The sequence below is a fragment of the Oryctolagus cuniculus genome, chromosome 12 (genome assembly GCF_051225735.1).
Source record: "Oryctolagus cuniculus isolate XC-2025 breed Fujian yellow rabbit chromosome 12, ASM5122573v1, whole genome shotgun sequence".
In the NCBI taxonomy this organism is placed as follows: domain Eukaryota; kingdom Metazoa; phylum Chordata; class Mammalia; order Lagomorpha; family Leporidae; genus Oryctolagus; species Oryctolagus cuniculus.
The window spans coordinates 11,938,593-11,964,726 of NC_142878.1; the positions used below are offsets into that span (position 1 = coordinate 11,938,593).

At 44.2% G+C, this 26,134-nt stretch overlaps 1 protein-coding gene across 2 annotated transcripts; it reads right to left on the reverse strand.

The window, feature by feature from the left end:
• Positions 1–221: 221 nt before the first annotated feature.
• Positions 222–26,101, reverse strand: MCEE (methylmalonyl-CoA epimerase). Of its 2 annotated transcripts, XM_089311185.1 has the most exons (4): positions 26,022–26,101; positions 24,889–25,005; positions 16,176–16,513; positions 222–649 (listed from the first exon to the last, which is right to left on the reverse strand). In XM_089311185.1, exons 1-4 carry the CDS (start codon positions 26,074–26,076, stop codon positions 497–499), a joined length of 663 nt encoding a protein of 220 aa, XP_089167311.1. In that variant the 5' UTR covers positions 26,077–26,101; the 3' UTR covers positions 222–496. The 2 variants fall into 2 exon arrangements, with proteins under 2 accessions (XP_089167311.1, XP_002718337.1); XM_002718291.6 differs by lacking the exon at positions 24,889–25,005.
• Between the last annotated feature and the right edge of the window lie 33 nt (positions 26,102–26,134).

Genomic DNA, 26,134 nt, shown 5'->3' on the forward strand with positions numbered 1-26,134 from the left:
TGTTATGGTATTCTAGCAGTAAAGTGATAGACAACTCTATACATTACGACCAATTAAAAAAAATCAGCTACCTAGGCACCCACAATCATACGCCAAGTTTAAAGACAGTTTTTTCTCAAACACACAGCCATGCCACTGTCAGGTGTACCCTCACAACTGCTTTGTGTCCATCCTGCCACACACCTACTTTGACACAGCTAACACACTGTACTCAGACTCCATTTTAGGACAGAAATAATTTATTTGTATGAATATGATTTCAACAATTTTCCCCAAGTACTTAATAAAGATTTCTACAAATCTAAATTAACACATATACTTATTAATCCAAGAAATACCCATGTAATGTATATGTATTTTAACCCTTCTGTAATTAAGCTTTTCTTTTGAACTTTCAAGTGATGGGAACAGTGAAGGATCAACACCACAGTCCATTCTGGCAGTGTCTAGTAAGGCTTTTTCCAGGTTAATGAACTTAGTTTCTTATACATATATATCAAGCTTGCTCTAGTTCCACAAGGACTCCACCACAGTCTTTAGGATGGAGGAAAATCACTGGTTTTCCATGTGCTCCTATTTTGGCCTCTTCACTTAGACTGCGGACCTTCTTCTTCTTCAAATCCACCACAGCTTCATTTATATTATCCACCTTGAGAAAAGAAACACAGAACACATTGGAGATCATAAATAAACCAGGTTGCAGTAGTACAAGACTCGAAGGAGCCCTGAGAGCTCAGGTAGGCTGTTTTCTCTGCCTTTGGGCAGGACTATTCTAAACAATCCCAAGAAATAAACCTAAAATTTTCAGAGAAGCAAAAGAAGCATCTACATTTTCCCAGGTAAGCAAATGCAATACTTAAGAATTCTCACCATGAGTAAATGTTTCTCTTATAACTTAAATCATGTATACTATATTTCATAATAGTTTCTTCTGGTAGTTTCGCTAAATGATTTGGGGTAAACTTTTTCCTTCAGGGCTTTGGACTTCTCATCTGAGTTCTATTACATATATGGACTATGATTAAAATCAGAGAACAGATAAAAAGCTGTTAGCATGATTTATGGCACAAGGTACTCCACAAATCAGAGGGTTGCCCTGATACCCAAGCCTCCCCCTGCCGAAAACTGGTTATTACTTCTGAGATTAAAACTTGATACACATGAAAATCACCACTAAACCAACATCAAAATGCTACTCTCCATTCTAAAAATATCTGAACTTTTACAATTTCAAAACTGTCTTCTAAAATATTTTTGTTTTCTATTTGCTGACAGCCTAGAAAAGGAGCAAATGTGTCTCTTCAGGGAATTAGCCTCCTCTACCTGGAAAGATACCCCTATGGAGTAAGAACCCAGTAATGGATAAAAAGGTATGATATGTGTGTCCGCCTTCCTAGGCAGTCATAAATCATTATAGATTTTAAAGATCTGATAGCATTCCAAATGTAAAGAACAGAGAATAATGTAACGCCCCTGGACCCACCATACTATGTTAATATTTATTCCACTTATTTCCAAAGAGCCAAGGATTATATAATGGATTCCAAAACTGATCAAACAACTACTGACGATACTAAATGTTAATATAAACTATGATTTATTCATGTGGTATATATTCTACTTGTATTCCTCACATTTCTTTTTAAGCCTCATGAGTACATCACAGTCATGCTGAGATTCTGACTCTAGCTCAGGCCATGCTGCTGCCACTGTAGCTGGCCTGTTCTCATTATTTTCAAAACACAGCATACAACACAAGCAGGGCATGGGAGCAACCTCACTAGTGCGTTTATCCTAATGTTGCATATTGTTGGCCTTACTTTTAGTATTTATTTATTTTAAAGAGTATTTATTTGAAAGGCAGTTACAGAGAGGCAGAGACACAGGGATAGAGAGAGAGAGGTCTTCCATCCACTGGTTCACTCCCCAGATGGCCACAACAGCAGGAGCTGTGCCGATCCAAGATCCAAAGCCAGGAGACAGGAGCTTCTTCCGGGTCTCCTATGCGGGTGCAGGGGCCTAGGTACTTGGGCCATCCTCCACTGCTTTCCCAAGCCATAGCAGAGAGCTGGACTGGAAGTGGAGTCGCCGGGACTCAACCCAGCACCCATGTGGGATGCCAGCACTGCAGGTAGCAGCTTTTACCCGCTATGCCACAGCGCTGACCCTTATTTTTAGTATTTATTACAAATTCCTATCAATATTCTAGAGCTCTGCTTGCTTTTCAGGCGAGATGAAGCAGTGTTTAATGAAGAACTAATCTTCCTAACCACTAAGACAAAGTCCCTCTGAGTGCTCTGTCCAGTGTTCTGAGACACAGATTTTCCCACTATGGCAAGAAATATTCCCAGCTCTGTGAGGACGACTCCTGCTCATCTTTCCAAGGGCTTCTGTTCCAGCCTCAGGCAGCTTCTGAGCACACACACTCTACTCAGATGAAGGCATGGAAGCCGCAGACCTCTGGGCCGCACTCTGGGCAGCTCTCTCCTTTCCAACCCTTTCCCCGAGTGAACCCTACTCAGACTCCCGACACCACCTCAACTCAGGCAGACTGCTCAGCTCCACTTGGACTCCCTGTTCCTGCACCGCAGCCTGGAAACTCACCAGCCAGGAAGCTAGGACACTGGTGTTCATCTCTGGTTCCCCTCTCTCAGATTTCAATGCTCTGTTGTCCAGTGCCAGGGAACCACTGTTTCAAGTTTTGTCTATAGTGTTTGTTTGAGGAGGGGGATACATCGATCTGCTTTTCCACCTGGATAGGAATTAGAATTTTATAGGGTCCGGCACTGTGGCACAGGGGGTTAACTGCAGTGCAAGCATCCCACGTGGGCACTGGTTTGTGTCCCGTCTGCTCCATTTCCGATCCAGCTCCCTCCTAACATGCCTGGGAAAGCAGCAGAAGATGGTCCATGTGTTTGGGCCCCTGCACCCACATGGGAGACCTAGATGAAGTTCCTGGCTCCTGGCTTTGGCCTGGCCCAGCGCTGGCCCTTGGGGCCATGTTGGGAGTGAACCAGCGGATGAAGATATTGCTCTCTATCGCTGTCTCTCTGTAACTCTATCAAAACAAATAAATAAATCTTAAAAAAATAATTTTAAATTGATAAGTTTGTCAGCACTCAAAAATGCCATTATAAACTATGGTATTCTATAATTTCCATGTCTTTATTTTCTCTGATGTTTTAAAATTTTTTCATCTTTGGTTTTTAGCTTGACTACAATGAGCTTAGGTGTGGTTTTACTTGTTGTGGGTTGACTGCTTACATTAGATTGACAATGTCCTTGTCAACTATTTCTACTGCTTCTATTCTATTTTCTCTTTCTTCCTTTTCTATGTCTCAAGCTGTTCCCTGCTAAGATTTTTTTAAGACTTATTTATTTATTTGAAAGACAGAGTTACAGACAGAGAAGAGGACAGAGAGCTCTTCCATCCACTGGTTCACTCCCCAAATGGTCGCAACAGCCAGAGCTGGGCTGATCCAAAGCCAAGAGCCAGGAGCTTCACTGGGGTCTCCCACATGGTGCAGCGGCCCAAGAACTTGGGCCATCTTCCACTGCTTTCCCAGGCCATCAGCAGGGAGCTGGACTGGAAGTGGAGTAGCCAGGACTCAAACCAGCGCCTATATGGAATGTTGGTGCCCCAGAGAGAGGCTTAACATACTATGCCACAGCACCCTCTGCGGTTTTTGACAATGTACTGAATCTCTCTTTTACTCCTCCATATTTCTTACCTCTTGATTTTGGACTTTCAGTGTCCAGAACTATGAGAAAATAAATTTCTGTTGCTTTAATTTTATTACAGCAGCCATAGAAAACTGCTACAACTGCTATGTATGCATACTGAAATTGAGGAATTTAAGTAAATGGTTGGTGAATAGCTTTTCTCTGTTGGAAAGGGAAGCTATAGATAAGCAAGGGAAAAGGCTAGGGTGGTACATGTGGAATGGGATTGGATTTCAAAACATAAAGATGGGCCCGCACCACGGCTCAACAGGCTAATCCTCCACCTGTGGCGCCGGCACCCCAGGTTTTAGTCCTGGTTGGGGCACTGGATTTGGTCCCGGTTGCTCCTCTTCCAGGCCAGCTCTCTGCTGTGGCCAGGGAGTGCAGTGGAGGATGGCCCAAGTGCTTGGGCCCTGCACCCACATGGGAGACCAGAAGAAGCACCTGGCTCTTGGCTTCGGATCAGCGCAGTGCGCTGGCCGCAGGAGCCATTGCGGGGTGAACCAATGGAAAAAGACCTTCTCTCTGTCTCTCTCTCTTTCACTGTCTAACTCTGTCAAAATAAATAAATAAATAAATAAATAAAGATGAACTCAGGGGGCCAGCACTGTGGCACAGTGGGTTAATGCCCTGGCCTGAAGCACCGGCATCCCATATGGGTACCGGTTTGAGACCCGGCTGCTCCACTTCTGATCCAGCTCTCTGTTTTGGCCTGGGAAAGCAGTAGAAGATGGCCCATGTCCTTGGGCCCCTGCACCTACATGGGAGACCCGGAAGAAGCTCCTGGCTCCTGGCTTCCGATCGGCGCAGCTCCAGCCATTGTGGCCAATTGGGGAGTGAACCATCAGATGGAAGACCTTTCTCTCTTTCTCTCTCTCTATGTAACTCTAAATTACAAATAAATAAATAAATATTTTTAAAAAAGATGAACTCGGGAGTTTATGAGTAGAACATCTCATGAACTTTATGTAGTTACACACAGAAATTTTAGATATGTGTGTGTATACTGACCATTTCTATACACATTCATCTCCATATCTCCTTACTGTGTTAGCTCAGAGGGACCAGAAACTGTGACACGTCTCTAGCCATAAGCACACCAAGAACCTAGATCTTGGTTTCTAATATGATTCTTCAGTGTTAGGACCAGGGTTCCTTGAGAACTGATGGTTCTAGGAATAAGGCAGGGAATATAAACGTGGAGCACCTTGCTAAGAAAGTAAAAAAGCACTAAAAATAAACAAAGACACAAAACCAGAAGGGATACAAAAACCAAAGGGACCCAAAAGCCAACTAAAAGCTGGAACGATTTAAAGAACAAAATACAGTAGTATTAGATGATAACCCAAAGTATAAAACAAACACCCACAACTCCACACTGCATAAATCTCCATTCCTTAAGCCTAGGCCTCGCATAATGACTCTCTTCCAAAGAGCAAAGCATAGACAAGAAATAGAGATAAATGTACAGTGGAAACAACTGAGAACATGTCCTCAGCTAGGGGATGAAGTTAATACCAGCAGTATAGTCACGCTGACAGTATGCATCCTTGACATGCTGCATGAGAAAGGTACTTCACCTCTGTGGTCTTCTTCCTCTAAATCCATAACCCTAGTCTAATCATGAGAAAAGCATTAGACAATTCTCAAATGAAGGACAGGATAGAAGATAACTGCCCAATAATCCTAAAAGTGCCAAGGTCATCAACAACAGGGAGAGTCTGAGAAACTGTCACAGGCAGGAAGAGCCTAAGGAGACAGGATACCAGGGGCTGGCGCTGTGGTGCAGTGGGCTGGGCCTCCACCTGCTGCGCTAGCATCCATATGGGCACCGGTTCATGTCCCAGCTCTCTGCTTGTGTCCTGGGAAAGCAGTGGAAAATGGTCCAGGGGCTTGGGCTTTGTGGAAGATCCTCCTGGCTCCTGGCTTGGATCAGCTCAATGAACAGATGGAAGACCTTTCTCTCTCATTCTCTCTCTCTCTCTCTGTAACTCGACCTCTCAAATAAATAAATAAAATCTTAAAAAAAAAAAAAAAAGATAGAAAAAGATAGACAGGATACCCGAAAGTGATGTGATATCCTGGAAGGGCTCCTGGAACAGAAAAAGGACACTGGATAAAAATTAAGGGAACCTGGGGGGCCGGCACTGTGGCACAGCGGGTTGATGCCCTGGCCTAAAGTGCCCGCATCCCATATGGGTGCCAGTTTGAGTCCCGGCTGCTCCTCTTCCAATCCAGCTCTCTGCCATGGCCTGGGAAAGCAGTGGAAGATGGCCCAAGTCCTTGGGCCCCTGCACCCATGTGGGAGACCCGGAGGAAGCTCCTGGCTCCTGGCTTTGGATTGGTGTAGCTCCGACTGTTGCGGCCATCTGGAGTGAACCAGTGGATGGAAGACCTCTCTCTCTGTCTCTGCCTCTGTCTGTAACTCTTTCAAATAAACAAAATAAATCTTTAAAAAAATAAAATAAAATAAGGAACTCTGAATAAAGGACAGACTTTAGTTAATAATGTATCAATACTGGTTCATTAAATGTGCCATACTAATGAAGGTGCTGATAATTTTTTTAAGGTCTAAAGAGATTAACCACCATTTGTAATAAGTAGCCTTTGGATACTGATTAGAACAAACCAGCTGGGGCAGGCACTGTGACACACCAGGTTAGCTACCACTTGGGATGCCTGCTTTCCATACTGGAGTGCCACCTGGAGCCCCAGCTCCCCTGCTTCCAATCCAGCTTCCTGCCAATGCATCCGGAGGCAGCAGGTAACGGCTGAAGTACTTGGGCCCCTGCCGCGCACATGGGAGACTCTGATGGGGTTCTGGCTCTTGGCTTTGGCCTGGGCCAGCCCTAGCTGTTGGGTGCATTAGGGGATTTGGGGAGTGAATCAGTGGATGGAAGATGTATTTTCACTCCTCCCACCCAGCTCTGCCTTTCAAGTAGGTGGAAATAAACATTAAAAAAGCAAAAATAAATGAACTATAAAAAGACATTTGTAGGTCAATCTTAGAAACTTGATTTATGGACTGTATATAGATATGACCAAAAGATTTAAATTTAATTTTGGACAATATAATGTCATTGTGGTTATAGACACAAATTGAATAAGGGTAGAAAGATGTGAATTACTTTATAATGTTTTAACAAAGGAAAAAGACCAATGAAGTAAATATGGCAAGATCTTGAAGATGTTGAATCTGGGTAATGGCAATATGGGAATTCACTACATGTTTTTATTTTTCTACTTCTCCTATGTTTGAAAAATTTCATAATATACTCATAACTTTTTTCATAGCATCTTTTTGGTAACTTCTATTCTACATATGATCATGAATATTTTCATTTATAGCACATTCTATCCAAGCACAAACACCTCCAAGGCTGATGCTGGATTCTGGTTTTTAGTATCCTGCTTGTGCAAGATCTCGCAGTCTAAAAAACACCTGTAAACCAGAAACACTTCTGTGATTTATGTTAATTTTTAAATGCCTAATCGACATTGAACTAGTATTTGTTTCTGTTGCTATTTCTTTAACTTTGATTTTAAAGATCTTATACTATATTCATCTTTTTGTTAGTGTTGCTATAAAATTTACAGTTTTTTAAGAGTATTCCTAATGTTTTTTTGGTGGTAGTAAAAAGCATGAAATGAAAATGTCTTAATTTTCTGAACTGAAAGTAGATGCAATAGTTATAAGAAATGCAAAGCTATTTGATTTGGGAAATTAAGTCTGTCCCCATAAGTAATAAAAATAACACAGTCAATAATAACCCATAACAAAAAACAAAAGGATTTTTATGGTCTTTTAGAACTGGTTTTATGGTCCTTCAAACAATTACAGTCATGCATCATATAGCTCTGTACAACTTTAGGCTATGTGCTTTTTACTTCAACTTCTTACTAGCTTTTTTTCCCCCTAAAGATTTATTTATTTGAAATGACAGAATGACAGAGCAACAAGCTCTCTCTTTCTCTCTCTCTCTCTCACACACACACACACACACACACACACACACACACACATCTTTCACCTGCTGGTTCCCTCCCCAAATAGCCACAACAGCCAGATCTGGGCCAGGTTGAAGTGAGGAGCCATGAACTCCATCCAGGTCTCCCACATGGGTGCAGAGGTCTAAGCACTTGGGCCACCTTCTGCTGTGTTCCCAGGTGCGTTAGGAGGGATTGGAAGTGGAAAAGCTAGGACTCCACCTGACCCTCTGATAATGGGATGAGTGTGGCAGGTGGAGCTTAACCCCCTGTGCCATGATGCCAGCCCTGTTTTTTGTGGGGGATGAGGTGGGGAGAGGTGCTTTGTGTCTGGGAATTTATGTTGATTTCCTTCTGTCATTTGTGAATGAAGAGTGACAGTAGCCTAAATATAAAGGTAAATGCTTAGGTAAATTATATCCTCTGGAGTCCTCTGCTGCTCCCTCTGAAAATGCCAATGTAGTCTTGTTTGTTTGAAGGCAAAGCATTGGACTAAACAATATCTCTTAACCTTAAGGTGTTCAGTTCTCAAATTTTATGAACAAGAAATAATGTGCCACTTTTAATAGTGTATGTATTTTGAGTGAGTAAATAAGCATAGGTATTCTTTTCTATAAAATTGTAATGGTGTTCACTGGTATCAATAATAAATGAATTCAATCCTCGAAGTGGGGCAAATCCGTTGAAGTTGAAAAGTCTGAATTACATATTTATGTTTTAGTTGTCTCTTTCTCCAAAGCTAAAAACTAAGTGCATTACATTCACAAGCTTGTCATTTTGCACAGGGATCAGACGGTTCCAGGTATGAGTGCTCCTGAAGATGGTTTCAGAAGGGAACCTGTTACCTAGGCTCCCAATCTGCTCTCTAGGCCAGCAGTGACCCTGCGCAGTGCTTCCAAATTCTGGCCTCAGTTGAAGTCATCACCACTTGATAGTAAAACACAAAACAAACTGACAGAAAACCAGACGTATCTGATTGGACTCTTATTCCAAGAAAATTTCTCCTTTTACTTTTTTCTCTCCCTCTCCCTCTTTTTTTTTTTTTTTGGTAATAAAATGCCCTTTCTTTTACAAAATGATGTTAATATTAGATGATAGCTTTAAAATATGTCCTTATGGGGCCGGCACCATGGCGCAGTAGGTTAATCTTCCGCCTTTGGCACCGGTATCCCTATGGGCGCTGGTTCTAGTCCTGGCTGCTCCTCTTCCAGTCCGGCTCTCTGCTGTGGCCTGGGAAAGCAGTGGAGGATGGCCCAGATGACTGGGCGCCTGCACCCGCGTGGGAGACCCAGAAGCTCCTGGCTCCTAGCTTCAGATCGGCACAGATCCGGCCATTGCGGCCATTTGGGGAGTGAACCAACGGACAGAAGACCTTGCTCACTCGCGCTCGCTCTCTCTCTCTCTCCCCCCTTCTCACTGTCTATAACTCTACCTCTCAAATAAAATCTTTAAATAAAAATAAGTAAATAAATAAATATGTCCTTAGCAACACACAGAGTGAAAAACTTCACTAAATTGCTCTTTTTGGTGTCCTTTATTCTCTGGGAATTTTATCATTCTATGGAATCCTCACATCTGGTAACTGGTGATCTCTAGTGGAACTAAGGCAAAATGAGGAGGGAATTTTTAAAGAAAGAATTTTCTCCTGGGGCCAGCACTGTGGTGCAGCGGGTTAAAGCCCTGGCCTGAAGCGCCGGCATCCCATATGGGTGCCGGTTCTAGTCCCAGCTGCTCCTCTTCCCATCCAGCTCTCTGCTATGGCCTGGGAAAGCAATGGAGGATGGCCCAAGTCCTTGGACCCCTGCACCCACATGGGAGACCTGGAAGAAGCTCCTGGCTCCTGGCTTTGGATCAGCACAGCTCTGATCATTGTGGCCATCTGAGGAGTGAACCAGTGGATGGAAGACCTCTCTCTCTGTCTCTATCTCTCTCTTTAACTGTGTCTTTCAAGAGATAAAATAAATCTTAAAAAAAAAAAAAAAGAATTTTATCCCTCATTGATTGAAGAACAGACATTCCTCAGCATGCAGGACATAAGCCACCTCACTAATCTTTTACTTTCAATTTATGTAATTTTTCTTTCATAAGGAAAAATATGTGTGGTGGGAAACGATCTATAAGATACACAAAAACATAAACAGGGAAATAAATCACCTCATGTATAACCACTCAGAAAATAAAACTGTTAAAATTCCTGCATCTCTTTAAAAATATTTTTCTCATGCTTCTCCTCATGGGCCTGCCACAGTAAGGGTCACCTCTAAATCACATGCAATAACACCCTCACCACGGGGCTCCCGTCCCCGTGCCCCGTGCTGCGGCCTAACCCCCTGCACCACCCAGGCTGAGTCTTCGTCTGTAGCAGCTTCTGAGCAACATTTACTTCTCCCACTTCTGGAGGTGGCACGTGTAAGATGAGAGCACCAGAGAGCCAGTCTCCCGGATGGTACACTTCTCACTGCCAACTCACCCAGGGGAAGCGGGTCGCTAGCAGCTCTCTGAAGTAAGGGCACACTCCCTCCAGGAGGGCTCCACCCTCAGTACCCATTCACCTCCAATAGGCCCAGCCTCCTAACACCAGCGGAGATTATAATTTCAGTGTAAGAACTGGGGGTGAGGAGACACGTAAGTGTCCAATCCACTGCAGGCTGGCCTCCCTTCTGATGCCCTCCTCACTCTGACACCCCACGCCAGGGTGTCTTTCTGGGGTACAGGCTCCCACTCCATCCTTCTCAGACTCTTGACCACCCCTCGCCTGAGCACCCTACGAGATCTCCGGCTTTCCCATACAGGCGCCCCATTTCATGGATGCCCTCCTCACTCGTGTGAGCCCCAGTACCCTGCTTTGGGCCATGAAGCTCTCCCTACCAAGGTGGACGATTCTGTTCTGCCCTACCCAAAGTCTTCAGGAAGGGAAGAGAGGAAAAGGCGGCGGCACCATAATTACTTTTTTTTTTTTTTTTTTTTGACAGGCAGAGTGGACAGTGAGAGAGTGAGAGTGAGAGAGAGAGAGAAAGGTCTTCCTTTTCTGTTGGTTCATCCCACAATGGCCACTGCGGCCGGCGCACCACGCTGATCCGATGGCAGAAGCCAGGTGCTTCTCCTGGTCTCCCATGCGGGTGCAAGGCCCAAGCACTCGGGCCATCCTCCACTGCACTCCCAGGCCACAGCAGAGAGCTGGACTGGAAGAGGAGCAACCAGGACAGAACCGGCGCCCCGACCGGGACTAGAACCCAGGGTGCTGGTGCCGCAGGCAGAGGATTAGCCTATTGAGCCGCCCATAATTACTCTTATAACTGTTTATTTTCCTTTTCATTTTGGCAACTAGAAAGCAGTATTTGACAGAAGGACTAGGCACAATGATCTTACCTTTAGTTTTATCTTGCCCTGCATTTCCTCTTTGTTCTAACTTGCCCTATCGTTAAGTGCCCTTGCGATAGATAGCAGAAAGTTAATTATCCAATAGTTGGAATAAATATAAAAGCAGGGATGGCAATAAAAAACAAATGGTGGTGAACCATAGAGGTAGAGAAGAACCGAGAGCGTTATCAGAAGATACGTTTCTGAATGGTGTCCAAGTCCAAAACAATTGCTGTACAGGTGCCGCTTACCAACTTTCCACATTATCAAGTACAAATGTTTTAAGTCTCCTTGTTTTTAGAAAGGAGAGGCAGGTTGTCTGCTCTTGTCATGAATGCTGCAGGTCCCCACTACCAGCAGTATGAAAATAAGTCATTCTAGAATTTTTACCATCTCACACTTTTCCTTTTACTTAGGACATGTTAATGTGCTGATGGTTGTAGAACTTGTAAAACATAACCATGGGCTTTCTGCTACTCCTCCCATCAAGAACTGGGTAGGCATGTGGCCTAGGGTTAAGCCACTGGTTGGGATCCCTACATCCCACATCGGAATGCCTGTGATCTGGTCCTGGCTCTGTTCCTGATTCCAGCTTCCTGCTAAGGTACACCCTGGGAGGCTGCAGTTGTTGGCTCAAATAGATGAGTCCCTGCCACACACATGGGAGACTCCGATTGAATTCCTGGCTCCTTGGGCCAGTGTTGTGGTATAGAGGGTAAAAACCACCGCCTGCAACACCACCATCCCATATGGGTATTGGTTTGTGTCCTGGCTGCTCCACTTCCAATCCAGCTCCCTGCTAACAGTCTGGAAAAAGCAGCAGAAGATGGTCCAAGTGTTTGGGCCCCTGCCACCTTGTAAGAGATCCAGATGAAGCTCTTGGCTCCTGGCTTCAGCCTGGCTCAGCCTTGGCCATTGTGGCCATCTGCAGAGTGAACCAGTGGATGGAAGATCTCTCTGTCTCTCCTTTCTCTCTGTAATTCTGACTTATTTTTTTTTTTAAGATTTTATTTATTGGCCGGCACCGTGGCTCACTAGGCTAATCCTCCGCCTTGTGGCGCCGACACACTGGGTTCTAGTCCCAGTCGGGGCACTGGATTCTGTCCCGGTTGCCCCTCTTCCAGGCCAGCTCTCTGCTGTGGCCTGGGAGTGCAGTGGAGGATGGTCCAAGTGCTTGGGCCCTGCACCCCATGGGAGACCAGGAGAAGCACCTGGCTCCTGCCATCGGATCAGCGTGGTGTGCCGGCCGCAGCGAGCCGGCCACGGCGGCCACTGGAGGGTGAACCAATGGCAAAGGAAGACCTTTCTCTCTGTCTCTCTCTCACTGTCCACTCTGCCTGTCAAAAAAAAAAAAAAAAAAAGATTTTATTTATTTATTTGCGATATAGAATTACAGACAGCGAGAGGGAGAGACAGAGAGAAAGGTCTTCTTCCCGTTGGTTCACTCCACTCCCCAAATGGCTTCAATGGCCAGAACTGCATCAATCCAAAGCCAGGAGCCAGGTGCCTCTTCCCAGTCTCCACGTGGGTGCAGGGGGCCCCTTGGGCCATCTTCCACTGCTTTCCCAGGCCATAGCAGAGAGCTGGATTGGAAGATGAGCAGCCAGGACTAGAACCAGCGCCCATATGGGATGCCGGTGCCGTCTTTCAGAAAGTGTCATGCTGTCCTGGCAATGATAGTTTTAAAACATTAAGCGTAACACTTATAGACAAGGACTTTCACCTTTCCTTCCCTTTAATAATAGCCATGCCCGAGTCAAAGCAGGACACAGGACTGCTGGGCCAGGGACTACACTCCCCAGTCTCCCTTGCAGCCTTGTGACTAAGCCCAAGCCAATGCGATAGGAACAGAGCAATCTGTACAATGTCTGGATCCTCTCCGTCAAGGCACAGGGGGTATATTCTCTCCACCTTCCTTTCCCTTTGGCTGATAAAGGGTGACAGCTGCAACCCAGTAATTCATGTGCTATGGACAGCAGGGCTGCCCCATCAGTTGGGACAGTTCACTTTCAGACTAAGAACAGAAAAATAAATATCTACTTAAGCCACTTTGTTTTGCAGCGGTTAGTAATAATGGCGATGGGTGCCAGGCTAAAGGATCAACTAGCCACTTTTCATACCTCTTCTCATGACCTACCTTCATTTTATCCTCATCTACATTTGCATTTCCCTCTTTGGATCTTCACGTTTCAATTTGCTGATATGTCACTGAACTTCCACTATTCTTTACTTAACTGAACTTCTAACTCACAGAGCCAGCTTCCTTTGAAGGGCTCTCTTGATGTAGAACCCAGACAGTGCAGTGTGGGAGACAGAACAGTAGATTCAAAGGCAGGTGGTCTTGTTTCTCATCCTGGGAGCACTTAGACAAACCCTCAGGTCCACCAATACAGACCTGTAGCCAACAGAAGCCTTCTAAAAATGAAATAAATTCTAGGTGTTAGGCCTCGCTTAGTTTCCTGGTATAATACTTTACAGTTCTCCTGCCTCAGTTTTTTTTTTTAAATAAATATTTATTTATTTATTTGAAAGGTAGAGTAACGGGATTGGGGGGCAGAAAGAGACTCATCTTCCATGGCTCACTCCTCAAATGGCTGTAATGGCCAGGGCTGGGCCAGGCCAAAGCCAGGAGCCTGGAACTCCAGCCAGTCCCCCGACATGGGTGGCAGGGGCCCAAAATGATGTGCCATCTTCTGCTGCTTTCCCAGGCACGTTAGTAGAGAGCTGGATCGGAACTGGAACAACGAAGACCTGAATCAACACTCATATAGGATGCTGGTGTCACAGGCAGTGGTGTAACCCACTGCCAGCCCCTCTCACCTCAAACGTTAGGCTTAGCTAATACAATGAATGTAACAGACCTCTTGGTTAAGAGAGCAAACCTTGGAATCAGAACACACTGGTGTCGGAAGCCAGCCTTTCCACCTACATTAGTGTGACTGTCGACAAGTTAACTACACTCTGACTCAGTTTCCTCACCGGTCAGATCAGGTCAGTGGTGGCCTCACAAAGGTGGCTATGACAAGACACTGCAGCAAAAAATGATCTACATGAGCGATCTCTGTGAGTGAGATTCCCATGGAAAGAAGGGGCCATCAAAGAAGAAGTACCTTCTCCAAAGGGAGGAGAGAACTTCCACTTTGATTACGGCCTTGTCTAAATAACGTCGGAGTTTGTGGACTCAAGAGGCTCCCATAGCCTTGGCAAATCATGACAAGAGCCTCGGTGATCACTGACGTCATAAATAAGAGTATCAATTGTTAAATCAACAACAGGAGTCACTGTGCACTTGTTCCCCATGTAGGAGGATCTCTGTCCTTAATGTGTTGTACTATGAGAATTAAAGGTAAAACCAGTCTTCAAACAGGACTTTATACTTTGTGTGTCTGTGTGGGTGCAAACTATTGAAATCTTTACTTAGTATAGTGTTGATCTTCTGCATATAAAGATAGTTAAAAATGAATCTTAGTGAAGAATGGGATGGGAGAGAGATTAGGAGGTGGGATGGTTTGGGGTGGGATGGTGGGTATGGGAGGAAGAACTGCTATAATCCAAAAGTTGTACTTATGAGATTTACATTTATTAAGTAAAAGCTTTCTATTAAAAAAAAAAAAAAAAGGTGGCAATGAGAATTAAAGACAAGAATGCGAGTCAAGAATGCGAGTCAAGTACGTCCCGGGCTGCCAGGGGCCTCCCCCAGGGTTAGCTGCGATGGTAACTCTATGCTCTCTAGATGTTATTCTCTAGCTTTGCGGGGGAATTCTTCATGTTCATTACAACTCCAGTGCTGTGAGGCCTTCCCAGCTCCTCAGCCGCCAAGAGCAACCAACGTCTCTCTCATGTGTGCAGCTGAGAAGACACAGATACTAATTCTACTTATCACAGCATGCAGTACCCGCCTCTCCTCCCAGTGGAGCGGTCTCTGTGTCTTACTCACTGCTGATACTCAGCACACTCAGGACACACTGCAGATCCTCACAGGCGTTTGCAGTAATGAACTGAACACCTACTTGAATTCACTACAGAACCAACTTACCCTTCTCCTGATGAGGAACAAGTCCTAACTACTAATTATGTCATTGTTTCTGAAAGAGTTGTCCTATCAGATTAATTTAAATTGAAGCATAATTGGTATTGCTCATATTCTAAAAGGCAGTTATAGCCAACATGAACAACTACAGATAAATGTTCTCTAATGAGAATATTCTTGTCTAACATTTCTTTTTTTTTTTTTTTAGGAATTATTAGCAGCTGGGATTCAGAAGATCTTAATAATCATAGCAATTGAAAAATGCATTGCTTTTGTAATAAGGAACAAGTTATTAGAATTTTAAGGACAGAAAATAATTACAAGAATATTTGGCATGTGGATGGAAAAATTTTACTTTATACAGTCTTTCCACTTGCTTCTCCTAATTACCTTGTGATAGTGAAAGAACTTGTATTCCTATTACATCGGACTTCATACATGATAAACAAATCCAAGAGTAAAGACTCAATTTTTTTTTTTTTTTGACAGGCAGAGTGGACAGTGAGAGAGAGAGAGACAGAGAGAAAGGTCTTCCTTTGCTGTTGGTTCACCCTCCAATAGCCGCCGTGGCCAGCACGCTGTGGCCGGCGCACCACGCTGATCCAATGGCAGGAGCCAGGTACTTCTCCTGGTCTCCCGTGCGGGTGCAGGGCCCAAGCACTTGGGCCATCCTCCACTGCACTCCCTGGCCACAGCAGAGAGCTGGCCTAGAAGAGGGGCAACCAGGACAGAATCCGGTGTCCCGACCGGGACTAGAACCCGGTGTACCGGCGCCGCAAGGCGGAGGATTAGCCTGGTGAGCAGAGGCGCCGGCCTAGACTCAATGTTTTGGCCAACTTTGGTAGCCTTTATAGCAGTTTTTAAATCCTGACTTCAAGAAAATACATTGAAATCACTTTTTATAATCTGTTAGCAGGAAAGAGTTTTTCTATGGACCCATCTTTGAGTAGAATTAATATTATCTTTCCCCTTACAGAACTTAATAAAAATTTCTGATGACACTGATGCAGTCTTGAACAGTAACAGGCATTCTGTAAAAGACGTAAAACATGAAGCACTGCAAGAATAAAAATACCTCGATGCAGACGTGGTGCATTCCTCCAGCCTTGTTCTTCTGAAGAAAACCTGCGATTGGACTGTCGCTTCCCAGTGGATGAAGTAGTTCCATCTTGGTATTTCCCAGGTTGACGAAAACAACAGATACTCCATGTTCAGGAAGAGGGACCGGTTCACTGACCTGGGCCCCCAGAATGTTCTTATAGAAGGCCGTGGCCTTTTCTAAATCCGGTACTGCTATGGCCACATGATTGAGCCGACCCAGCTTCCAAACAGGATCTGCTACTTCACGTGAACACTGTGATGTGGAAATAGCTCTTACTATTGGAATCAGAGCTTGCAGTCTGGGGAAAAAATCTGAAAAATTGAACAGACACTTATCCTCCTTTTGAGAATTAATGTCCTTCCAAAAAAAATTTCAAAAACTAAACAAACAATACATGCAAAAATTCATTATTTATATGTCTATGCTTTTTGATTACTGAAAATAAGTCAGAGAGGATAAATGGAAAAACCTAGGTCAAAATTATTCACTCTGCTCTAGCCATTTAAATAACTGTCTGGAATTAAAAAGCTAATTCTGGGCCCAGTGCTGTGGCTCACATTCCACATGGGTGCCAGGTCAAGACCCAGTTGCTCCACTTCCAATCCAGCTCTCTGTTATGGCCTGGGAAAGCAGTGGAAGATGGCCCAAGTGCTTGGGCCCCTGCACCCGTGTGAGAGACCTGGAAGAAGCTACTGGCTCTGCCCAGATCCAGCCATTGCGGTCATTTGGGGAGTGAACCAGCAGATGAAAGACTTCTCCCTCTCTCTCTGCCTCTGCCTCTCTGTAACTCTGCCTTTCAAAGAAATAAATCAATCTTCTTTAAAAAAAAAAAAAAAAGCTAATTCTGAGCTTCAACTAGATTCAGGACAAAGAATGACATTTTCCATAAAAATATGTATTCACTGGTAGGTATAATGGATAGTGGTGCATTAAGAATTACTTGCTAATCTTTGCACTTCACAGAGGATAAGTTTGTAATAGTGAAACAACTTACTTCAATGATTAGAGCAAGCAAGCTCCTTCCTTATCTATACTCAGTTTTTTTTTTCTTCTATTCTATAATACGTTCATTAAAGGCTTAACCACACAATATTTTTTAATGTATATTTTATATCATAAATTATCATCTAAGGAAAATACCTAATTGGGAAAAAATAAAGCAAAAATCAAGAGAGTTCCAAACTGGAGCCAGTATTGTGGCATAATGGGTAAAGCTGCTGCCTACAAAGCCAGCATCCTATATGGGCACCAGTTTGAGTCCTGGCTGCTCCACTTCCAATCCAGTTCTCTGCTAATATGCCTGGGAAAGCAGTGGAAATGGCCCAAATCCTTGGGCCCCTGCACCCACATTGGAGACCCAGTGCACCCAAATAGGAGACCCAGAAGAAGCTCCTGGCTTCAGTCTGGCCCAGCCCTGGCCATTATGGCCATTTGGGGACTGAACCAATGGAGAGAAGATCTCTCTGTCTGGGCCTTTCTTTCTTCTCTGCCCCTCTCTCTAAAACTCTGCCTTTCAAAAAATTAAAATGAAGAAAGCCTATTTTATTCAGTAACTGAGAAGGCAGCAAAGGGTACTACTCTGCCCTTTCACATTCCCCCAAACACTGGGCTTTAAGAGCCATATTACCCCCAAGAATGAAAATATACTTGTATGACATCTAAGTACAATCTTGTGAAACCATACCACTTAATGAAACAGCAAAATGAAGATCATAACTGGTCATTAGCTCTTAACAAAAATCACAGAGCTTTAGCTAATAGGAATTATGTTTTAACAAGAATTAAAGTGGTACTATTTTGTTTTATTTAAGACCATAAACCTTAAAGTGGCAGGATATAAAATTAACACACAAAAATCAATAGCTTTTATATACACAGACAATGTCATGGCTGAGAAAGAACTTCTAAGATCAATCCCACTCACAATGGCTACAGAAAAACTTAAATGTCTTGGAATACATTTAACCAAGGAGGTAAAAGAACTCTATGGTGAAAATTATAAAACATTAACAAAAAATACAAGAAGAAACAAAAAAATGGAAAAATCTTCAATATTTGTGGATTTGAAGAATGAATATTATCAAAATGTCCATACTATGGAAAGCAATTTACTGATTCAATGTGATCTCAATCAAAATACCAAACAACATTCTTCTCAGATCTGGAAAAAATGATGCTAAAATTCATATGGAAACACAAGAGACCCCAAATAACTAAAGCAATTTTATACAACAAAGCCAGAGGCAATCACAATACCAGATCTCAAGACATACTACAGGCAGTTATAATCAAAACAACCTGGTACTAGCACAAAAAGAGACATGTAGACCAATAGGACGGAATAGAAACTGCAGAAATCAATCCCCGCATCTACAAACAACTGATCTTGGACAAAGGAGCTGGAGCAAGGACGGTCTCATCAACAAAGGTGCTGGGAAACTGGATCTCCACATGCAGAAGTATGAAACAAGACCCCTACCTCGCACCTTATACAAAAATCAACTCAAAATGGATCAAGGATCTAAATCTACAACCTGATACTATCCAATCACTAGAGAACATTGGGGAAACGCTACAAGACAATGGCATAGGCAAAGACTTCTTGGTGATTAAAGACTTCAGGTGATTAAAGCCAAAATGGACAAATGAGATTACACCAAGCTGAGAAGCTTCTGTGCTGCAAAACAGCAAAGTGAAGAGGCAGTTGAAAGAATGGGAAAAATATTTATAAAATATGAAATTGCTAAAGGATTAATATCCAAAATCTACAGGGCCGGCACTGTGGCATATAGGTTAAGGCCGCTGCCTGCGGTGCCGGCATCATATGGGATATCAAGTCCTGGCTGCGTCACTTCCCATCCAGCTCTCCCGATGGCCTGGGAAACTGTAGAGGATGGCCCAAGTCCTTGGGCCCCTGCACTTGCATGGGAGACCTGGAGGAAGCTCCTGGCTCCTGACTTTGAATCAGCGCAGCTCCGGCCGTTGTGGCCATCTGGAGAATGAACCAGCGGATGGAAGACCTCTCTTTCTGTCTCTACCTTTCTCTGTAACTCTTTCAAATAAATTAAATAAATCTTAAAAAAAAAATGCTATTTTTACCACCCAGCTTAAGGGGATTTGGGATCCCATGGCAAGTTTTTAAACTGTACCCTTAGAAGTCTGTAGGAATGTACACAGATCTATACAGCTTTACAAACTTCGTACATTACGATTACAACTGTAGGAATATGGTGATTCTTCCCACCCTTCCTCCTCCCTTATTCCCACTCTTATTTTTTACTAAGGTCTATTTTCAATTAACTTTATACAAATATGATTATCTCTATGTTAAGTAAAGACTTCAATAAAAGTATGAAAAGAAAAAAACTGTTCTTCAACAGTTAAGACAAGGGCTGTTCCAAGTCACTGCTTCTCAAAGTATCAATTTTACTTCTACAGATTGCCTTTTAGGTGCTCTATTGGTTATCACAGGTCAAGGAGAACATATGGTTTGTCCCTTTGGAACTGGCTTATTTCACTAAGTATGATGTTTTCCAGTATCATTCATTTTTTGCAAATGACCGGATTTCAGTTTTTTTTTTTTTTTTATTACTGCTGTGTAGTATTCCATTTCCATAACTTTTTATCACTGGTTCTAAGAGTGAAAAGAGGAAAAAAAGTTTACTAGAATGGTGGGTTCTTCCTCCTTTTAATAGAAAACAAAATCTCCTTTCCATGTCAGAAATATAGAAAGATAACAGCATCTTCAAAAAATTTATTTATTTATTTGAAAGTCAAAGTTACAAAGAGAGTGAGAGACAGAGAAAAGACCTTCCATCTGCTGGTTCATTCCCTAGATATCCACAACACCCTGGGCCATACTAGACTGAAGCCAGTAGCCAGGAGCTTCTTCTGGATCTCTCACACGGGTGGCAGCAGCCCAAACACTTGGGTCATCTTCTGCTGGTGTTTCCCAGGCCATTAACATGGAACTGGCTTAGAAGTAGAGCAGCCAGGACACATATTGGCACTCGCAGAGAATGCTAGAATCGCAGGTGGTAGCTTTACCCCATCCCACAATACCAGTCTTAATAACAGCATCTTTATTATAAAAATTAAGACTTTGAGGCAATATGGGCTTATCTAATCTCTACAGGAGGGAAATAGTTCATTTTTATTGATATTATATTGTCCTTTAAGCACATATTCTAGGAATAGGACAGAAAAAAAAATACAGTGATACCAATGAGATTTCAATAATTCAGCTTCTTTAAAATGAAGGGATAAGGGTATGAAAACGGTCAACAAGCATATAAGATACTCAGCATCAGTTACTAGGGAAAAGCAAACCGAAACCACAACAAGGTACTACTCCAATGTCACCAAGATGGCTGAAACCAAGAAAACAAAAAACAAGTGTTGACAAAGATATGAGAAACTGGAACCCTTGTATGATGCAGGTGAGTGTCTACCATGGTGCAGCTGCCATGCAACAATTTGGCAGTTCCTCAAAAAATTAAACATATAATTACTGTCTCACCCAGCAATTCCACTCCTGAGTATCCAAAATAATGGAAAACAGGATCTCAAAACAAACACTGTGCACTCATGTTCACAGCAACATTCCCAGTAGCCAAACAACAGAATATTATCTAGACGCCAAGTCCCAACATACCCTACAAGAAGAGTGAACCTCACAAACATTAAGCGACAGAGTTGGATATAAAAGGTCATTTATTGTAAGTTCTCATTTACATGAAAGATCTAGATGAGCTAAATCCACAGTGAAAGCAGAACAGTGGTTGCCAGGGTCTGGAGGGAGGAGGGAACAGGGAGTGAGTAACATCAGGAATGGCTTTCCTTCAGAGGTGTTCGGGAACCAAGTCCAAGTGAGGGTTACACACCACTGCGAGCAAAATAAACACTGCCATAATGCACATTGTACATTTCTGAATGGTTAATTGCTATGCAAATTTGCCTCAAAAAAGCAGGAGAATTGAAATTCTAACAAGAGAAACTCTGGGTGAAATACTGTAGGCTAAACAAGCTGGGTGGGAAACATAGAATAAAAGGGTTAGAATAAGATAGATTCTGATACTTAATAGAAATGTGTACCTGAAAAGCTGGTCATCTGAACTTTTTAAAATTTTATTTTTTTTTTACTCTTAGTAACTTTTAAAGATATTGTCCCAACTTTATTGAGGTAAAATTAACAATAAGATCAGCGCGGTGCGCCGGCCGCAGCGCGCCAGCCGCGGCGGCCATTGGAGGGTGAACCAACAGCAAAGGAAGACCTTTCTCTCTCTCTCACTGTCCACTCTGCCTGTCAAAAAAAAAAAAAATTAACAATAAGAATTGTATATATTTATGGTATACAAAGCAATTTTTTGGTAGGGGGAGACAGGGAGAGAAAAACAAGAGAGCATACTAGCACCTGCTGGTTCATTCTCTAAATGCGCAGCTTCCCTGAGGCTGGGTCAAGGAGCGAGCCAAGAGCTGGGAACAATTTAGGTCTCCCAGCCAGCGGTGAGTCATCACCACTACGTCCCAGAGTTTAAACTGGGGAGAAGCTGAAGTCAAGAGCCTGAGCCAAGAATCAAACATAGGCATTTCGACATGGGACAGGCATTTTAACCTTTAGCCTAAATAGCCACTGAACACTTGCTCCCAATGGGATGTTTTGATATGCACATACATTGTGAAATGATTACCACAAACATACTAAAAAAAATGCTTTTTTCACTTTACTTGAAAGAGAGAGATGGAAAGAGATCTTCCACCTGCTGGTTCATACCCCATACGCTCCAATAGCCAGGCTGGGTCAGACCTAAGCCAGGAATTGGATTTCTACGAGGTCTTACATGTAGGTGGCAGCCTTCACCTGCGGCCTCCTATGGTGTGAATTAACAGGAAGCTACAACCCAGGCACCCCAATATGGGATGTGGGTGTCCCAAATGGTGACTTAACTGCTGCATGAACACACCCACCTCTATTCTTTTTATTTACTTTTCTTTCAGATTGCCCTCCAACTGGTAGAATTCAAAACTCCTTAAATTCAGGTTTCTCTGCCCCTTATAAAAAGCTGCAGCAGAACTGCATTACTTTGAACTGCATAATGTATAATTTGTGATTATTCCAATAAGGGTTACATTGCAGGAATAAACTGCAATGTATAGCTAAATGTGAATAAATGTAGCCTATACTTAAAAAGCAGGAGTATTAAAAAAAAAAAAAAAGCAAGAGCATGAAGATGAATAACTACAGACTTAAGAAATCAACTACTGGGGGCCGGCGCTGTGGCACAGTGGGTTAAAGCCCTGGCATCCCATATGGGCACCGGTTCCAGTCCCGGCTGCTCCTCTTCCAATCCCGCTGTCTGCTATGGCCTGGGATAGTTGTAGAAAATGGCCCAAGTCCTTGGGCCCCTGCACCTGCGTGGGAGACCTGGAAGACTCTCCTGGCTCCTGGCTTCAGACTGGCACAGCTCTGGCTGTTGCAGCCATCTGGGGAGTGAACCAGCGGATGAAAGACCTCTGTCTCTCTGTATCTACCTCTCCTCTCTCTGTGTAACTCTTTCAAATAAATAAAATAAATCTTTAAAAAAGAAATCAACTACTTTCATACGTGTCAGGAACGTTGTGTACAAGTAATAGGTATGTTAGAAAATCTGGTTGCGTCTAATTCCTATCTTCACCATGCAGACTCGCTAATCACTCTTAGCACCTTGACTTAAAAATATCACTGCCTTTCTTTCGAGATTTTGCACTTATTTCAGACCAAGCTTTCCAAACATTGTCTCAGATAAGTAAAGGTTTAGTTGCAAAGGTTTATATTCAAATGTGCTAATGGTTCTTATTAAAGCAATTAGATTTAAATTTGTGTCTAAATTATCATATAATTGTGAATAACCTCTTATAATAAGGTTTTTAAAAATATTCTGATCTGTCATATTTATTTATTTATTTGGAAGGCAGAGGGAGGAGAGATATTTCTCTCCCAGCTATTGGTTTTCTCCCCAAATGCCTACAACAGCCAGAGCAAAGCCAGGAGCTGCTAGTAACTCATTTCAGGTCTCCCACGTGGATGGCAGGAACCCCATTACTTAAGCCATCACTGTTATCTCCCCAGGTCTGACTAGCAGGAAGCTGGAGTCAGGAACCACAGCCAAGTATAGAACCCCAATACTGCAACACGGTATATAGGCATCTTAAACTCTAGGTTAAACACACATGCCTGTTAGCAGTTTTTTAAAAGATTTATAATTTACATGCCATAAAGTTCACCCATTTGAAGTGTACAATTCAGTAGTTTTTTGTCTACTTGGAAAGTTGTGCAACCTTTACATTCTCTAATTTTAGAACATGAAAAAAGTTTTTTAAGTCTGAATTTTTGCATATCTGGTTTGAGAAGATATATTTAGAAAGCTGTTTTAATTTATGACCTTTTTAATATGACATAACACTTATAACAAACATGCCTTTGAAGAACCTACAGGCTGGTTTTTATGCTCAAGGCTAATACACCCCGACCAGTCTCCACACACTCTCCATGTTTTACCAGCCACTGGGACTTAACATCAGCACAAGACAGAGTCCCATGGGGTAAAATAGTACTAATGTGACCTCAGATTCCCAGGACAAACCTATTGGTTTATTTTCCTGCTAGAGTTATACATACTTCAGTGCTCCTACGTACTCTTGCCTAAATCCATAATCCAAAGTAAATTGTGAAATTTCAAATACTGCATTAGACATGATACAGCAGCCTCTATCTGCCCACTAGACCTCACTAAGGACAGCAGTTCAGTAAGAACTTTGTGTAACCCTTCAACCCTGAGTCAGATATTATGTCCTCCATTTCAGGGATTAAAAAAAAAGAAAAGGCCTGACAGAGATTAAGTCATGTCCCTTAACATTATGCTAAATGGCGAAGCTGGGCCTCAAACCGTCTGGCACCAAAGCTGAGGCTTTTAAATCAGTACATTTACGTTGCTCATTCCTCTGAACCACTTTTTTTTTTTTTTTTTAAGACTTACTTACTTATTTGAAAGTTTGTTACAAAGAGAGAGAGAGAGAGAGAAAGATCTTCCATCTACTGGGTCGCTCCCAGGGACTGGGCCAGGCTGGAGCCAGTAGCTTCCTCCAGATCTCCTGTGGGGGCAGGGACCTAAGTACCTGGGCCATTCTCCACTGCTTTCCCAGGCACATTATTAGCAGGGAGTTGGATTGGAAGTGGAGCAGCCGGGATTCAAGCTGGCACCCATATGGGATGCTGGGAGGTGGCGCCTTTACTGGCTGTGCCACAACACAGGCCCCTGAACCATTCTTTTGATTCTCAAATTTTAGTATCTTTGTATGTGTTCTATGAGCAATTCCTACTTTCTAAGAGATGGCTTTCCAAGACAGAACAAGAGAGGACTCTTTTTTGCAAAGAGCTACTTGCCAAGGCAGATGCTGTGACATGGACATCTAGTCTGGGTGCTGAATGTTCCCCCACAGGCCCCTGTGTGGAAGCTCGGTTCCCAGGGTGGCGCTAATGGGAGGAGGCAGGGCCTGGAGGGAGTCCTCAGGCCACTGCACCGTCTTCCCTGGGAAGACGCTACTCCAGAGAGGGTTGTAAGAGAGGGTTTGGTCTGGTGCCCAACCGCGCTGCTTCCTGGCCTGTGACCTGCACCTTCCTCGGCAGGAGCCCACCACCGGCACCTACCACGCTCTCCAGAGGCCAAAAACGGTGCTGCTTGGTCTTGGACTTGAACTCCACAAAGTGAGCTACATACACCTTCCTCTTGCCTGGGGTACTGTGGCGTCCTAGTAAAAGCCAAAGCTATGGTGAATGAGTTAAGATACTGACTTGCAGCTCACAAGCACAGGAAGGCAGGGCTGCTGGTGTGTGCTATTACCAGCGGTGGGGGCCCACCGGTGAATCGCAAATTCGCGGAGGCTGTGCTCGGTGTGTTATGGTATTTCTCAGGTGTAAGATACCACAGCGCTGGGACAGCTAAACCCCGTTCCGGTGCACCTCTTCTTGGAATGCGGCTTCTCACTGAACCTGGGTGACCTGCGACGTGAGCCCACCAAGGAATGTGGTGACTGCGGAAAACGCCTGCACAGGTCAACCAGGAGCCGACGCGGTTTGAGCCCGGACTTCCAAGGCTGACCAGGTCCGCACGTTTCAATGGTGGGGCAGAGAAATCCAACCTTGACAAAGGCTCACGCCCTTGGCGCTAGGAGGATTTATCCCAAACCTCCAGGAGCAGCTCCCGTAGTTACCACCTGGCACTTTCCTGCTCACAGGAAATCTCAGACGAACGCTCGCCCTCGCACGAAGGGGAGAAGAGAAGGAAAAGACACACACAGGAGGAGCGTGTAGCCCTTAAGAAATAGTTTTTAAAAATGGAGGCGCAGAGAACTCCAGGAATGTCCCCTACCCGCCTGCCCGTCTCTTGCACGGTGCGGAATTCTTCCACCGCTGACCTCCGGCCGTGGCCAGCAGGTGCCCGGGCGCGCCGGGATGCACCGTCTGCAGGACTGGCCCTGCTTTCGGGGTTCTCCCCACCGCTCGGGGCGCGTCGCCCCACTCCCGTTCGCTCCTGCCCCCCTGCACAGGTTCCCTCGCCTCTCCGGCCGGAACATAAAAAAAGGGGCAAAATCATCCGCGCGCAGCTCCCGGGCCGGCAGCGCTGAGGAAACCCGGGTGCCGGGCTGAGCAGTCGCTGGGGGCTGCCGGGGGAGCCCAGCGCGCTCGAGCCGCCTGCTGCGCCCCCAGCGGCCTCCTCAGCCCCCTGGGCTCCCGTCCGCACGCCCGCCCCGCGGCGCAGCCCGAAGGCGCCCGGTATTCACCTACGGCGCTCGCGGCCCGCGCCGTCGCCGCCACCGCCTTCAGCGCGCGCGCCATTTTGGGAAGCGACCCGCTCAACACTGGCCCCCGGCCGGGGGGCGGGGCACGAGGCCGA